This window comes from Papilio polytes, unplaced genomic scaffold (genome assembly GCF_000836215.1).
Source record: "Papilio polytes unplaced genomic scaffold, Ppol_1.0 DF821733.1, whole genome shotgun sequence".
Taxonomy (NCBI): Eukaryota; Metazoa; Arthropoda; class Insecta; order Lepidoptera; family Papilionidae; genus Papilio; species Papilio polytes.
Window position 1 is genome coordinate 1,428,251 of NW_013527471.1, and position 17,873 is coordinate 1,446,123.

Consider the following 17,873-nt stretch of genomic DNA (forward strand, 5'->3'; position numbering starts at 1 on the left):
CACGTCATCACGTCGCTTTGCTGCACGTCGTACGCCACCCTGTTGGTAATAGCTGTTACATCACTGCTTAAACGAAATAAAGGAATGACTTCCATTCTTCCAATCTTCTTCGGGATTTAGCTTTAACGTTTTGTAGACAATAGTTTGAAATAATTTGTTGCCAGCAAAAGAAGAGGCTTAACGGGACGTTATTACTTAGAATAGTAAAGTCAAAGATCAGAAACTTACAACAGCAACTGCAATATTCAATCAATAGACTAATCTACCATTATCTATTGGTCTACATTACAGTAAAAAATCGATCTAAAAGAAAAAAGACCTGAGCACGGAGAGTAGATGTACGGGGAAATAGCACACAGCGAACATGGCGACGACGGCCACCAGCATCTTTGCCGCCTTGCGCCGCGACCGCAGCTGGCCCTCGGTAGACGCGTTTGCGTGAATAGAGGGCGTCGTGCGTCTGTTGGCAGCCAGCCCTGCCACAAAAACAATAAAAAAACTACAGTTAAGATGCTATAATTTTACAATATTACCAGTCAAATGGACTTTACTTAGTAAGAACGAAGTTTGTTCGTTAATAGCAAACAACAGGCTACAAAGAAAATCAACGAAAATATCGTTCGTGACGTTGTACCGTCATTGGAGATTTACTTCAACTTACGAACCAACATTGCAGTTGAGGTCTCATTGAGTGATTTGCTTTGAATTAGTATGTCGTGGCACGTTGTAATCAATTAAATATAATACATTTAGGGCCTGTCGCACAATTCTTCTAAATAGTCTGATAACAATCCAACGTATCAAATTTGTGATTGAAATATAAGATTTTTGTACTCTATGTGACAATCACGTCACTTTTAAGCTATCTGAGCCTCTATCAGCCAGTGGTGGGACAGGGCCTTATTAGCTTAAATTACTTACAGAAACACAATTTCAGATAGTATGGCTGTGGTCGGAAGATTAATGCCATCATACTAATATTATAAAAGCGAAAGTTTAGATGGATATTACAGGAAACTCCTAAACGGATGACTAGATCTGGATGATAGTTTTTATAGTAATAGATTACAGTCTGGTATACCGCATTCAATACTATGTTTTATTTAAATTTAAACTAAAACACGAGTAATACACAGCTTGGCGTTATGTGACGATTCAGTATTCAACTTAAATGGTCTCATACCAATAAGACAAAAGATTAACAAAGAAGCAGATAGTTCATTAGCTAGGCAATAAAAAACCTTTGTTTTATTTAACAACATAAACGTGCATAAAACAAAGGAAATAGTAAAAGGAAACAATGATTTCGATAATAAAATGTAGAAGACAGATGTGACAAAACTAATAAGCGTTACAACAAACACTTGTAATATGAGTAAATGTGGTTTTTTGTACGAAAAATGATAGAGAACTGTATTTGAGGGTAATTTTGCGTTTGTTGGTGATTGCTTTCGGCTACGTGTAACTTTTATGTCTACAGAAAAAGACAGATGCAATATAAATGTATATTTAAATAGGTAATTTTCATATTCTGTTATTATTCCAAAATATTTGAACACCGTTTAATTATGTTTGACACTCTTGGACCTCCGTTGATTGATATAATGGACTTCAACGTGATTTAGAAGCACTTTATTGTATACTAGCTGTTGTCCGCGACTTCGTGCACACAAAGCCTGTAATATGTCTATCTCTGCTACCTTTCAGTGAAAATCTGGTCCTAATAGGTCCAGCCGTTTCGGAGATTACCCGGAACAAATGCGGTTTGTGGTCAGACAGACAGACAGACAAAAAAAATTAAATGCGATTTTCGTCATCAGCAACTCAAATACATCATCTTCCCGAAATCTGGAATTTTTCTTTTGATATTACAAACAGACACTCCAATTTTATTATATGTATAGATTCGTCAAAATCGCATTTCGCAAGTCTACACATTATAATTTTTGAATACCAATGATTTATCAAATAATCGCTCCGAGCACTGAAACTTATTTGAAACACTGTTTTATATGGAAACCTATTCTGGCTATAAAGTATTTTGAGACATCGCATCGCTGTTCTGTAATAATTTAATTTCTTTTCCGATATTTCTGTTGTTGTCATATCGTTTGAAAAAGACGAGTTCGTAATTGATTTCGCCATAAACAGAACGCGTCGGCAAATTGTTTTAGTGTGCGCCGGCCCTTACACAGCGCCCATGTCAAATTGTGATGGATTCCAGTGCGCGTGAAATTGCTTTTGATAAATTGATTTTCATTACCGCTTCTTTACAAAATGCTCGGACGCGATTAATTATTTCATCGGAAAAAAATCTGGAAATTTTTAATGAAGCGGAATTGATTTATGAAATAAGGATTCATTAATTTCAGAAATAAAGCCTTTGCTGAAATAAATTTCCACGCCTTCATTTATCGGAAAAAATATTGATAAAACCCTACTAATGGTCATGACTACGATTTCCTTTGATTTAATGAAAAAACTCAGATATCTATATTTCTATACAAATATAATAAAGCGTAAACACACACTACTTTGTGGCGTAGGATGTCAGCAATCGCAGAATATTTTTGTATAATTCTTGCTTTAATAAAAAGTAAACGATTTAGACTATATATTTTCACGCTATTGAACTTCTGAGGTAAATAAATTAGAATAAACCCTCATGTGGGAAAGGCACCAGAAATTACAAGCTGCCAACATTAAAAAAGCAAGGTTATTATGGTAATGGTAATTTTGACATTTACAATTGATAATTTGATTGAATGCGAATGAAGCCGCACGGGAACAGCTAGTGAAATTATTAAATAGGTTAGTTTTAATTTTTTTTATAATATTATGTGGCAAACGAGCAAGGGGCCACCTGAATCCACCGAAATGGAAAGCGACCGCTGCCCATAAACAACAAATGAAAACACGTTGCCTACCCTTAAATGACGGGGGAGGAAACGTACACAAAGAGGACATTTTCCTTTCTATGCGTCTCCTCCACCGTCAAATCCACTTTTCCTTCCTACCATCCATGTAACCTTACTTACAGTTAGTCTGTCCGCTCGGCGCGGAGCACAGTTTGTGTGACTCTGTGTGGCCGGGGATGTTGTCTGACCTCCAAAGCACGCGCACGATCTGACAGTACGCGATCATCATCAGCAGTAGAGGAAACCTGATCGTTAAAAACATAAAGTAAATTAAAACAAATAAGGAAGTCGACCGTTACATCTCTATAACAATCAAGTGAAATTCGCGAATAGAATGACACCTCACTGAACAAAATCAGTTCATTCGTTACTCCAAGCGGTTACATGCAAAATCTAAAAAACCTACAAGTCAAGTACATAGCCCCTTAGTTACCGACGCTCTGAATAAAATGTGAACAGTACCGAGGTGTAATCTATTCCAAATCGATCAGCATCAAAGACACATTACCAAAGGGAACAATTTTGGTTGCGTAAGTAATATTAAAGTAATACTGGCTTCAGTGGAGCGAATGATAAAAAATAGATCGAGCAAAACGTTACACAATACTTATATGACAAATATGATATTGCTTACATTGCGTACAAACCTCATAAGAAATTTAAGTTAAACCTTTATGGAAATCCAAATAATAAAAATGAATATTTGACAATAACTATAGTAACTGAAAACATAGATTCCTCCAACATTAATGAATAGAACATTTAGATGTGGCTTCATCTCTCCATCTCAACATACAAAAGACGAGTTCATTCTTTATAATAGAAATTGTTAACGCTCGCAGAACTGTTGCAAAAGATGTCGCTACAATAAATTATGAATGCCCTTGGCATTTATACAACAATGGTGTCTACCTCGATATACAAATCGTAACTCACGTGTACAGGAAAAGTGCCTTTATTATGTGCCACTTGAGGTCACTATCGTCTGACCAGGTGGAGGTGCACTGCATGAAATACTGCACGTTGAATCTCAACTCCATCTTCCTTTCCACCTGCAGCACTACGAATTCTGGTACGTCTGTAAAAATACTGTACATTTTATCGGATTCCTATTCTTGTTTATTTGCATACATTTTGGAGATCATACTATTATGTTCTGATTGTTAGGATATCTCGAAGTAAGCGAAATAAGATATTACCAGTGCTTTTATAGATTAAGAACCAACCAACCAAATAAATATCAAGAATAGGGCTTTAAATATTAAATTGTTTGATAGAAAAAAACAAGCGTTAACAAAGATTTCATGATGATTATATGACATTACTTGACTGGTCAAACCTTTTAAATCGATCACTTAGAAATTAATTTTCAAAATTAATTAGATATGCAACGACTTGAATATAAAGACTTACTGAACAACAGAGACAATAGCCATATGATTAAGATGGCTGTTTTAGCGCGGCCGGTCGTGGACTTGAACTTGAGCGGGAAACAGATCGCATACCAGCGGTCTACTGAGATGAAGGTGAGTGTCAGAACCGACACCGTTACTGACACCGACTGCAAAAAGAATAAAAATATTTATTCTTTCTTGGACACCAAAGTTAACATTCTTCCTTCAGTGTTCTATTAAACAAAACCTTGCCCTTTTATACTTAAAAGCTTATAAAAGTAACTATTAATTTATCTTATCAAAACAATACACTAACCTGAAAGTACAACACGATCCGACACATAGCAGTTCCAAAGAACCATGTCTCAGTGACATCCCATAACACAGTTGGCGGCAAGCAGATCAAAATCACCATAAAGTCAGCAACCGCCAAGTTTACTATGAAATAATTAGTCACCGTCCTCATTGAATGGTTTCTATACACAGCTATGCAGACGAGAGCGTTGCCTATCAGACCGATGACGAACACTATCGCATGTGTTGCTATGAGCACCCACTCGTACGGCTGCGGGTATATATAGTCATATAACATTAATAAATATTCTTCTTTTGTCATGTTGCAAAACTCCGGGTCTCCGACGCATGGTTCTTCAGTATAATTGTATTGATCATAGAATTCCGTTGTTAAATCTTCGTCTGATGTGACTTCTTTGGTTTCATTGTTTTTACTTGCATCCATCTCATTGTTTGTTGTTTTAGTTTTGTTTACATTCAATTCTAAAAACTCATCGTTTATTAAATCTTCAGTAATGTTTGCAGATCTTTTGATTATTTTATTATTATAATTTCTACTTTCTATGTTCGTATATGTTGCATCATTTAAAATGTAAGAGGTCTTTTGTAGATTGTTTATTGAATCGATTGTTAAAGTTTCATTTAGATATCTCCTGTCCACCCCACTTGCGCTACACAAGTTGCACATCAGGAATGTTATAGAGCCGAATTTGAAATAATCCATCATTTTGTTAATTTATCTAACCATTCCTTTGTTGAAGTTACAAATTATAAATGAAGAACGAACAATATCGTTGTCCATTGTAGTTTAAATCGGAATTTTTCTGATGAAGCCAGGATTCCTCACCATCTGTGGAAAAACACAAAAATTTAAAACCCTCATTATAGACTGGCTAAAACAGTTATCATACACTTTACGTTCTAAGAAGAAAAGGTACTCGGTAAAACATTCGGTACTTGTTTTCCAGTTTCGTATTAACATTTCAAAGTTTCCGATTGACTGTTTGAACTTAAATCACAGTTATTATTGAACCACGTATATCCAGAACTAGACATCTCTTTCAAACTGAACACATTAGTTTATAGTCAGTGCTAACTACAGTCATAAAATCGTAACTCCTAACACCAATACCCTTTCGTTTCTTACAGTGAAAAACTTATTTTCAGACTCATCATTACATTACAGCAAAACTGTAGCAATATTACGTTTAAATTTTACATTAACCAACTCTTTAACTATAGCTGATTAATATTATGGACGACGCTATTATTTCATTATAATTAAGTACTGGTTGTTATAAGTACATTATTATTAGAGGCCGTGATCGCATTTCGTAAGCCCACGCATTCCAATAACCATAATTAGTCAAAAATACGCGTCAGCACTGGCCAACAATAAAATGGTTCATCTTTTAGCTGAAATGTATTTCAATCTATCTAAGCATTTAATGATAAGACCCCTTATTTTATTAAAAACTAGCTGTTGCCCGCGACTTTATCCACGCAATATTAAGATAAAAGAAGTAGCCTATAATATGCCCGTCTATGTCAGCTACCCTTCAGTGAAAGTCCGGTCAATATGGTTTTAAATGCGAATTTCGTTATCAGCAACGCAAATACAACATCTTCCTGTAATCTGGAATTTTTCTTTTGTTATTACAAACAGACACTCCAATTTTATTAAATGTATATATGTAAATCTAGCTAACTTTTAATTTCGGTAGCCGTATTTACCTAGATCGTATTCCTATTGGCAAAGCATTCTTTTGTTTTTCAAAGTCATGTATTCCTCGATCGTTGTAAGAATTTAATTTCCCTAGCTGAGCTTCCGGCGCGGCGGCGGACAAACAAAGCCGGATCCGTTTTCATGTCGTTGACATTCTCCTAAGCACGCTTCCAGACATCTATTGGAAAAGACAGTATTCCAATATCACTTTTTATTTACTCACGAACTATTACTACGATTTCATGGATGATTTCCAAGAAGGGCTAACATTTTACAATATAGGACGGCTTAAATCATAATCCCTCTGTCCTTATCCTTCCCTAATGTTGGCGCACCATGGTAAATCCTTTTTCCATCATTTCAGTCATCCTTCCGTTCTTCATGTTACATTTCACGCAATCCATTGATCTCTTTCTAGGTCTACCAATACCAGTGTACCTATACTCATTACTAACGTTCTCCTTGTTACATGCCATTCATCTCTCCCCATAACATGCCCATACTTTGCTAACCTTTTACTTCTTAAAAAATTCATCCATTCCATCATTAGGGGTCATTTTATTCAGAATCATTTTTTTAAAATATATATTTAGGTTTTCACTTCTTAGCATTAACGTTTGATTGTTCTCGTAGTTTCCTTAAAACAGCGTATAAAGTTTTTGCTTCACGCATATCAAAATACTAATAAATACTAAAATGTCTGTCTTAATGAAAATAATAATTGTATTGTAAATTAATCTTATCCAATTCCGAATACAAATTGTTAAGAATTTATTTGAAAGCATTTGTCTCTCCTACGTTTGAAATGTTTTGAGATTGCTGAGTTGGTGGTGAAATACGAAATAACTGTTTATTTGCGTCGTCATAACACATCAAAGAATAAACGTGTAAATTCATTGTCCGCAAAAAATACAGGAAATATAAACTAAAAACTCGCGTAAATGCGAAATGTTTGTTTTTATTACAGTAAATCGTTCGCGGCTGTTGGGCGTTCAGTCCGACTCAAATTCAAATCAAACGTAGAAAATGAGGAAAACATTCCGTCAAGTTTTCAAAAACATGATGGTCGATGTTAATTTGAGCTCCTGAACTCATCATGAAATTGTGAACATGCGAATTCGTGGTATACTATTGTTAATAATGGTGTTATTTTCATCGCTATTATGTAATACACCTAATTATCAGAAATATGTAATATGGCCATACTAATATTAAAAAGAGGAATTATTTGTATTTTTTTAAATAATGAAATAACAATAAAGCTTTTAAACCGATTTCTAAAATTCTTTTACCGTTATATATTAAACGAAAGCGAGAGCAAGACCTTGTATTATACAATTATCTTACTAAGAAAATCTTTGGTACTCTTACTAATTATTCTAAATGGAAATGTTTAGATGGATGTTAGAAGGTATCTCCGCAACACCTAAGATTCGCTACGAAATTTAACATAGATATAGTCTGAAAAACGGTTTACCAAGGTTTTTTTCTAATCCCGCGTGGACTAAGTCGCGGGGTAAAGCTATTTACATATGTAGTACATGTTGTTTTCAATATTCATTTCCTTATCCGTTTTCTTTAATCTGTTACAAATCAAAAGCTTTAATATCAGACAATTTGGATTTATCCTGAAGATAATTTTCAATCTCCTAACGAACTCCTTTGATGTTTGTCCAATGAACGAAAACAAATTTTATCGTTTCATAACGATATTGGTTATATATCGTTTGTACTTTGTATTCTAAATAGAATGTAATCTTAAATTATCCATATTGAAATAAGTTAACTATTATTTATTTCAGAAATGTGTGAAAGTATATACTCGTATATAAATGTGCACAGTGAGACACGGCTCCTAATATAGTTTTTTACTCATCTTGAAAAACCTACTGCGGGTCTTACCCACACAGTACACGTGAGTTAAGCAGTCAGTGTTTTCTAATTTGGTGTAGTAATGTCTCACTAAACTTTTAATGTGTTAATTTTTATTATAATTTACTCATGTAGAATGTGTGCAAATTTCTAGTTCCATGACTAAGAGTAAATTTCTTTTAGAAATTTAGATTATAATCTGACTAACTGAAACTCAAAGGTAATATGTCAAGTCGTCTAGCAAATTCACTGCAGTAAAGAACGCATTAAATAAACGAGCATACACCTCAATAACAAAGAGCATTCCCATTTCTAGCGGTGTTATTACAGCATAAGTACAACCACCAACTCCCCCTGGCGATAAAGGTCAAACAGTCAAATGTTGACGCAATTTTTTATGTTTTTGTATCATATTTAAGATTTTTTAAATACATTTCTACATTAAAAATTAAAGTTTTTTATAGCGCCTGGTAAGAATCAACAGCAAATATTTGAATTGTCAACTTTCGTCGTAATAGAATAACAAATAATTTAACATTTGGCGTTGAACATCTTTCTAATCAATTGGATGGGTTTATATTACCTTTGCATCAACAAAGCATTTCCAATTAATTAAATGAGCTGAGTCAAGTTACAAAAACAATTGGTTTCGAGCAAAATTGTCTTGTTATAAAACAACACAGCTACAATGACATCATTAAAATAATAATTGCATGAAAACATTTTTATTTCTGTACGAAATTACAGTATAAAAGCTGACTACCCCGCTGTGAAATTCATCATTCAAATAACACAGTATTTAATGAACGCCCACAGCACTTATACAAATACTTAAGCGAGGAAATTAAAACATGACGAAAAATTTAATAAAACAAACGCAAAAATATGCATACTTTTTAATCCTAACAACTAGTTTTAAGTATTATGAGTAGGTACATGAGTTTTAAGTAATGACTAAGCCTTAATCTGTCTTTTTAAGCATATCAATATTATAAATTCGAACGTTCTAATAGAGGGATGTTTGATACCATGTATCTAGATAACGGCGCAATGGATCTCAGTGTATGTCATAGATGTAGAACATAGTCTAGAAGAACACATAGGCTTCCACTCGTAATATTGTGTCTCATTTTCATTCCGCTCAGTGGGAGTCGGGCGACAGCTTACTAGCTAGCTATAAAAATGTTATTGAATATTGAGAATAATGAATGTGGAAGCGAGTATCCGTGGCCTCTGCCTATTATTAGTGACTAGCTTTCGCCCGCGACTCCGTTCGCGTGGAATTGAAAAAAATAAAAGTGAATAGCCTATGTGTTCCTCCAGACTTTCCTTTACATCTATGCTAAATTTCATCGAAATCCGTTCAGCGGTTTAGGTTACAAACTCTAACAAACATCCATCCATTCATCCATCCATCTAAACTTTCACATTTATAATCTTAGTAAGATTATCACTGACGTATCCCAATTACAGTTAGGGCTAAAACATTTTATTATTTTATTGGTATCGCGACTAACTTCAAGTGGATATAGACGTATATACATCAATAATCCTTTGTAGTTGTAACAAAATATTATCTGTCGAATAATGACGTACTTTCGCGATAAGTGTCTTGTTTCAATGATATTTTGTTTGAATTAGGAAGTTGAGAGATATCAACTGTCACGCTTTCGTTGTGGTTGAGGTAATATGGAAATCATTGCCAGGGTTTTATCGAAGTAAAAGGACATAAAAAGAAGTAGGTAGAATATAGACATTTTACTAAGAAATAGCATTTTTAAATCCAGAATGCCCTTTTCTATATTCGATTTATACCTTTATGATTTTAACATTAAACCCTATCCTATCGTAAATCCTGACGAACAGTTTGTACGTGGTATCATAAAATAGTTCTAGAGTTTACAAAGGCATCTAGAATCTTCGAAAGATAATCACAAGGGATTATTACAAATAATAATAAAAGGTAACTTGGTTTATAGTGTTGTATTACTGTTGTTTATTACGTAATAAAACTATTAGTTACTCTATAATAGCGCGTACGGCCTTTAGCACAGCTAAAGGTACGTAATTATTTGATTTAAAGGAACTCACTAGTGTTATAAGGATTACGCAACAAAGAAAAAAGAAAAGAAAAATAAACTGTGCAAAAAAGAGTACGGACCAAGAGTCTGTAGAAGTTGATAAAAAAGAAATATTTGAATTACCCTTCCGTACATATTATTTTCCATAGCATTACAAGTTAATTAATTTTAGTTAAAGAATATCGAGTTTAAAGCAACGAGGTTATTAATAACTATTACTGATTTGTATTTACATGTATAAACATTGTAAATACAACTCAAGAAAGATGAGTAGATGTCTACAAACTACGAATGTTTTATGGTTGAACTAGCTTTCGCCCGCGACTGCGTTCGCGTAAAATTAAAAAAAAAAGTGACTAGCCTATGTGTTCTTCTTAACGATCCTGTACATCTATATCAAATTTCATCGAGATCCGTTCAGCCGTTTAGGCTACAAACTCCAACAAACATCCATCCATCCATGTAAACTTTCGCATTTATAAAATTAGTAAGAAGTAAGATAAGATATGTATACTCTGTGGAAATTATCAAAGTTATTAAGCTAATTCTTATAACAAAAACATTCTGTTACGCAGTAAATAAGAATTATCTGCTAAGTAAGAAATACCTAGAACATAAAAGAACCGATAACGATCAAACAGCCAATAATAGCTCGCTTCTGAAATAGAAACACAATACAATATGAACTAACCACTCAATTTGGAACAGTAGTGACGGTATTTCACACTAGGGTAATTTACTGTCGTAGAACAGTAAGACAGTGTAGTAGCACTATTGTTAAAACGCAAACATACTGATAATAGAGTACTGTTCTATCGGCGTATGTGTAAACAATACAAATACTGGTCCGCCTTGCTGCTCTTCCCACGTATGAAACTAGCAAAATGTACGAATAACCATATTCTCTTCCGTTGCGTTTATTGCATTGTTGCAATATTAGAGCGGGCGCACACCTTTGACTAAACTATTGTGGGATTGTCGATTGTTTCGCAGCCGATTCAACTGTTTAGTTGTACAACTACAAAAACGAGTAGTGTGCGCACCTCCATATAAGCTGATAGGAATCAAAGCGAGACTAAACAGTTGTGCGATAGTATATTTTCATGTGTGGCGCAAGCTCTTAACATCTACACAATTGTAAATTTTACGTTTATAATATAACAATTACTATATTAAATCCATTATAAACTGATTTACGTATTATTTTTTCAGTCAATGTCAACGGAAAAAGTCATATTCATAATTAAATATGATGTCATTTGACTAAAGGTGCGATTTCTCTGGACGCGAAAACAGCATAATACAAGCTATGCGGTATGCTGTCGTTTGCCACGAAATCTCACCTTAATAATTTGGCATAATTCAGTGTAACGAATTAAACACAATAAAAGTAAGAAATTTATCATAGATGAAAAATTCAGTATAGAGAAGGCATGTTAGGTATGATATAAAAATTGAACGTTATCGGCCTACATATGAAAATATTAGCATTTCAAATTTTATCTTTCTATTCATACTGTTACGATTCTTTATTTACTAATTATCGTTAATCCAAGTATTTTCTAAGCTTTTCTAAGAATCAGGGGTGTATTCATGAGGACATGTAAACATGTTATTTTAATCTGTGCTCATTGTACATTGTAATTAACATTGCGCGTGTTAAATCATGTATTAGTTCGCCATTTGCAAGCTTTAATCGCTCCGACAATACAGGTGCCTTTACTAATATATCTTGCAGTCGGTTTTTCCGTACCAAAAATACTTAATTACATCATAGCAGGAATAACAAAAAATGGTCACTAAATCTTAACCTCTGGTTTCATCTACAAACCGATTATAATTTAAAAATTATATGACGTTTATAGTGAAAGAATCAACACTAAGTCGGCAAAAAAATCGGGAAATCACGACATAAGATTTGGGAATACTTAAGGATAGTAAATCCGTTCTGTCGCTATTCGTAATTTATACTTCAGACTTCAATAAAATAGAGCTTTTGTAACTACGGTTGAGGAATAAAAATAAAATTATCCGTTTTTGCAAACGCCACAATCCAACGCTTGTGTACAGAGGAAATGCGGACGTAGTTCCCTGTACTTCCACACCCTTTGTTTTGTCAGCAAGTGGAGGTTATAAGGGGAAGTTTGTGGAGTGTACGCGAGCCCATTCAACAGTATTATACGAGATCGATTTCATGTGATCCGATGACAGCTTTGGAGAGATATCCGTAGTGTTTAAGGTTGGGTAAATATCGTCCATTGTACTACTCGTATAATGGGTTGACACATCAAATTAAGCTTGACTTTTGACGTATTTTATGAAATTTCCTAGTTTATTTTTAGCCGACTAAATCAGCAGGGTAATTTTCGTTTATTTCCTGTATCGATTTAGACCAACGAAGTCAATCGATTTGATTCGTCCCATATCAGAGGGTATGCAGTACCGTCTATGGATTAGGACGCGATTGGGCAACCGCCCAGGACGCTGGACAGATAGGGGCGACAAAAGACCTACACTCTCTTATATAAGTCTGTTAAATCCCTCTTCCCAATGTTAAAAAGGGAGTGTCGCACACCGGTACTAAGGGTACCTATTAATGGGAATTAGATTTATTCGTATTATAATTTACACAAACCCACAAACAATAAGGTTATCTTCATACAAACCTTCAGAGAGTCGGGAACAAAGGCTCATTGCAGCTCAGTAGTTAATTTTCCAGTAGAATTATTCAAACAGTTTATGCATTTGAAAACAGCCAGCAAGTTTGCGATGTTCAGAGAACAACGATATAGAATACACAATTACTACATTAAAATTATGTTAACTACGTAAACATTAATAAAATAGAAGCATTTTTTTTTCTAATGCTCGTTTTACATTATTCCAGTCTAAATATACAACTGGAAAAATGTACACACTAGAACTCATACGCATTCCGGTGTGTTTAAATTTTTCCTTTTGTTCATTGGTCTGGAATAATGTGGACCGGGAATAAGCCTCTTTCACATCATACAATTGTACATTAAACACTAAATTTGGGGCAGCGCAAACTTTACACGTTACTTTTGTTTGAAGTTAAGTTAATTATATGAAGTACTAGCTTTCGCCCGCGACTCCATCCGCGTGACATTAAAAAAACAAAAGAGATAGCCTATGTGTTCTTCCAGACTATCCTCTACATCTATACCGAATTTCATCAAAATCCGTTCATCCGTTCAGGCTACAAACACTAACAAACATCCATCCATCTAAACATTCGCATTTATATATATCACATCCACCTGATATCAGTGTAGAAAAGTTGCCGATGACATCTCTAGAAGTTAAGTTATTGGCAAGAGGAAAGCCTAACCTCCAGTTACTAGTAAATAAAATAGTGAATATATATACATACATATATATACACTCTTCATAGCAACATAACAAAGTAAATACGTGCGTAACACAGAGCAGCACACAGCGACACAGAGCGGCACGTATCGCGTATCGGCAGATTAAATTCCGACACGACGTAATTCCGCTACTTGTTTAGAAATCCCGCGATACAATGTTAAATTAAATACAATGCGAATTTATCAAAAATAGGACTAAATCGTTTATCACAAACAACAAAATATATTAATTTTTTCATCAAAAAACGCTTTGCATGTCGACATAATAAATAGCCTATGTCGCTCAGAGTAGCTTTCTAATGGTGAAAGAATTTTTCAAATCGGTTCAATAGTTTTTGAGTAAATTCGTTACAGACAATACAAATCTTTCTTTATAATGTTAGTCGAGATAAAACCAATGTAAATTAAGATTTTATATTTCTTATCATTTAATTTATTAGAAGCATATTAGATAGTATAATTAATTGAATCATAACATAACTAGCATACAAACGGTGTTCAGTATAGGCTGTACTCGTCCACAATTAGGCGACAGCAAACATCTTGAACGTAACAAAGTTTATATACTTCCCTACAACTTTTAAACAATTCATATAATGGTAACTAGCAATATCAATTCAAACACTCCACTAGTAAACTCGCCAGGAATGCGCGCCAATATCCCAATCCTTATAATGACATTGACAGCTGTCAGCTAGGGACGTGACGTTTATACCGATAATCTTGTGTTGCGCCAATTCTACTGCACGGTACTAATTTTCTTCTTGACATTACATAACGAGATAATAAAAATAACTGACTTAATACGAAGTCAGTTCTTCACTATATTAAAATAATTTTTTCGTCGCAATTTCTTTTACCGTATCTTTGAAATTTATGTAAAGCCACACTTGAAGTGAATTAGGAATTGAACTTCAGAAAGTGGGCACCTCAGAAACCTCACCTCAGTCTTTTACGAATTTGAAGTTAATTCACATTTATTTCAAACAATCGTTTATAAAAAATAGGTCAGTAACTACGCAGTTTCTTCAAAATATTTCTTTAATTATAAACAAGTACTACTGTTCTTATATGTTCTTATGTTATATGTACGCTAAAAGACATACACACTAAATACCTACATAATTAATATGTTAGTTGAACTAAATAACTCAAAGAATGTTTTTTTTTTAAATAACAGATCATCATATTTATTAAACAACTAAAACTATTATAAATTATGTTTCTAAACTGCATTGTAATGGCAAAATAAATGCTGCCAGTACAAAAATACTTGAACATGACCCGATGTTGAGGCCTTTTTAAAACCTATTCACAATACTTGTAACGATAAGCAATTCGTAATACCGATAAGCATATGAATAATCTATCATCATAGTCTTTATGTCTATTGTGCTAAGATCCATTTTATGCTGACTATCTCAGAGTCTGCGTCATCAATGCGAAGATTTGTTATTGCAAGGGATTTACTGTTTTATGCTTAAATCTTCTAAAGTTAACTCCATAGTTTTTGTAGAACGGGCATCTTTGACTAAACTATCGCACAAATGTTGCGATTGTCGATTGTTTCTCAGCCAATTCAACTGTTTAGAAAAACTAAAAATCGAGTAATGTGCGCACCTCATACCAAAGCGTGACTAAACAGTTCTGTGATGGGTTAGTTTCTTGTGCGCGCGCGCTCTATGTGTTAATTTTTGATGGCTTTAAATTACAAATTGATGCTTATGTTGTTTGCATTTAACATTAAGTTAAATGATATTTTTATTATAATAATAAACTAGCTATACGCCAGCAGCTCCATCTATATGACATAAAAAATATTATTGTTTACATTCCGTATTTTGTGAAATTATTCAGACAGTGTTAATGCGTACTTCCTTCATGTCTCAGAGGTAGCATTGTTACTGTAAGTGCTTAGAGCCTCAAGTCAGCAGTTTATACAAGATAACTTTGAGAATATGAAATAACATTTCTGTTATGTTAATGGACCTCCTCAAGTTTGAATTGATGAATTATACTCGTGTTACGTAAATAAACAGCTTTTGTTTAAGAAGATGAAATTTCACAAAACAATTACATCAAAATATGCCCTTTTTCATGTGTTTTTCATAGAAAGAAAGAGATAACAGAAACGTTTTTATACAAGTTTGCAGACACTGGACATACAGTTGTGACTTTTCACTTAAAAAACAGATTTAATACCTTAGTAATTAATTACATTTTTGTATGACAATATTAACAGTATGCTATTTTGTTGGAAGCAATTTTAAATTAACCTAAAGACTATCGGAACATTCAAAATGCATTAAAACAAAACACTGCGGTGGCTGCATTTCACAGATTAGTTAGCAAAGCCATTTTAAGCTTTATCATAACTGTAGAAGGACTATATTGTATTTTCGTTATAGCTGGCTATTACGAGATTAACATTCTTCACTATTTAAAACTAGTTTTTACCCGCGATTCCGTCCGCGAGGAATTAAAAAAGTAGCTTATGTATTATTCAAGACTATCCTCTACATTTATGCCTCTCAGCGATATCCGTTTCTCAGTGTAGGTAACTCTAACATCCATCCATCTAAACGATTGCATTTATAAGAGTAATAAGAGTCTATAAATTGTATAAAATGTATTCAAGAACACAGTGCGAGATAAAAGTACTAATTCTGTCACTTTCTATCTTAATGAAACTATACAATGGAATATAAAACGAGTTATGAAGAAGCAAAAGGCTGTAGACGCAATATTTCTCACCCCTAATGGATAGCTGCTTCCGACCTCGGCAATAATCACACCCCCTCTACCCCTTATACTCCGCAACCCCCTCGGAATATTTTAAAATGCATTAAGCTCCAACGTAATGGAGTCAATTTATCTATCTCCAACTACTTTTTATTTTTGCGATTTTTAAGATTTTATGCACCTTATAGTATATTTCATAAATATAAAAGTTAACTTACAGTTATGACTTGCGGTATAAGAGAATAAAAGCATAGACGAATATATAATGTTTTACAAAGCAGGAAAATTATGTTCTCTTAGTTCTTTCTTAACTATAAGCCAATATCAAACTTTAACTTAATATTATAAAGAGAACAGATAAGAGTTTGGCATATAGGGAAAAAGAAAAAACCTATTTTTTCACCATTAGGTAGAAACCTAAATCACTAACATAGTTCAATTAATGCAACATATTTTTTATTTTCGTGAAGGCGACCAACAGGAGCAAAAGCTAGTTATGAATGAAAAATAATTGAGGTACTCTTTATACTCAAGTCTGTGTGCTGTTTATCTTATAAACAATCTATAAAAGCGATTATAAACGGACTAAACAATGTTATTCAAAACTCATTAAACACATAAACGCTAAGAAAACATCAATCAAAGTGGACGTAGAGATTGAGTTAGTGACCGGTGATCATTCATTGGACTCTTCTATATATCCCTGCTGTTGTACTATCGACTTTGTTGCTTTAGGATAAGCTATATTTTCTGTTGCACTACCCAGTGTTAGGACATTTGCCGCGTGAATTGTCGTGTTCCGGTCCATATTGCATCGAACAGATTGGAACATAGTCCGGCTAAATGTAAGTGCTGCCAGAATTATAATTTCCTTTCAATACATCGATAGCATCTTTTATACGTCCGTGAAAGATATCGTTTGAATATTATTACTTAATTATTACATTTCACAATTTGTCTGATACGAATGTATGATCACTAGTTTTCGTCTGCGAATCCGTCTGCTTAAAACAAAACGAAAGTAAGTAGCCGATGTCAAATTTCATCGAGATCCGTTCAAAAGTTTAGGCTACAAACTAACAAACATCCATTCATCTAAACTTTGGCATTTATTGACCGACTTCCCAAAAGAAGGAGGTACTCAATTCATCTGTCGACAGATGCTGTCTATGAAAAGACATCATACGAAATATCTTAAAATGCAGTTTGTATTCTAATGGGTCAATATAATATTTTAGTAAAACAAAGAGATATTATATTCAACCCCCATGTGCATATATCAGTTAAATTGCATTGCCTACGAAAGACAAACGAGCGTTACGTGAGCGTGGGCGTGGGCGAAGTTGCCCAAATATAATTGTTGTGTGGGCGAGTGGATAGGCTTGCAGTCAATTAAAGCCCTCATTTATACAAATATTTATATGAAATATTGAATATCAAATTAACTACCATCA

At 33.8% G+C, this 17,873-nt stretch overlaps 1 protein-coding gene across 1 annotated transcript in view; it reads right to left on the reverse strand.

Annotated features, from left to right (window-relative positions):
* Positions 1 to 5,443, reverse strand: part of LOC106108303 (orexin receptor type 1-like) — an 8,618-nt gene extending 3,175 nt beyond the window's left edge. Inside the window, exons 1-6 of the mRNA XM_013289438.1 lie at positions 4,629 to 5,443; positions 4,332 to 4,479; positions 3,855 to 3,996; positions 3,039 to 3,163; positions 320 to 476; positions 4 to 39 (exon numbers count right to left, since the gene is read on the reverse strand). Coding sequence (XP_013144892.1) covers positions 4 to 39; positions 320 to 476; positions 3,039 to 3,163; positions 3,855 to 3,996; positions 4,332 to 4,479; positions 4,629 to 5,333 — 1,313 coding nt within the window. The 5' untranslated portion in view covers positions 5,334 to 5,443. The remainder of the gene's footprint in view (positions 1 to 3; positions 40 to 319; positions 477 to 3,038; positions 3,164 to 3,854; positions 3,997 to 4,331; positions 4,480 to 4,628) is intronic.
* Positions 5,444 to 17,873: the final 12,430 nt, after the last annotated feature.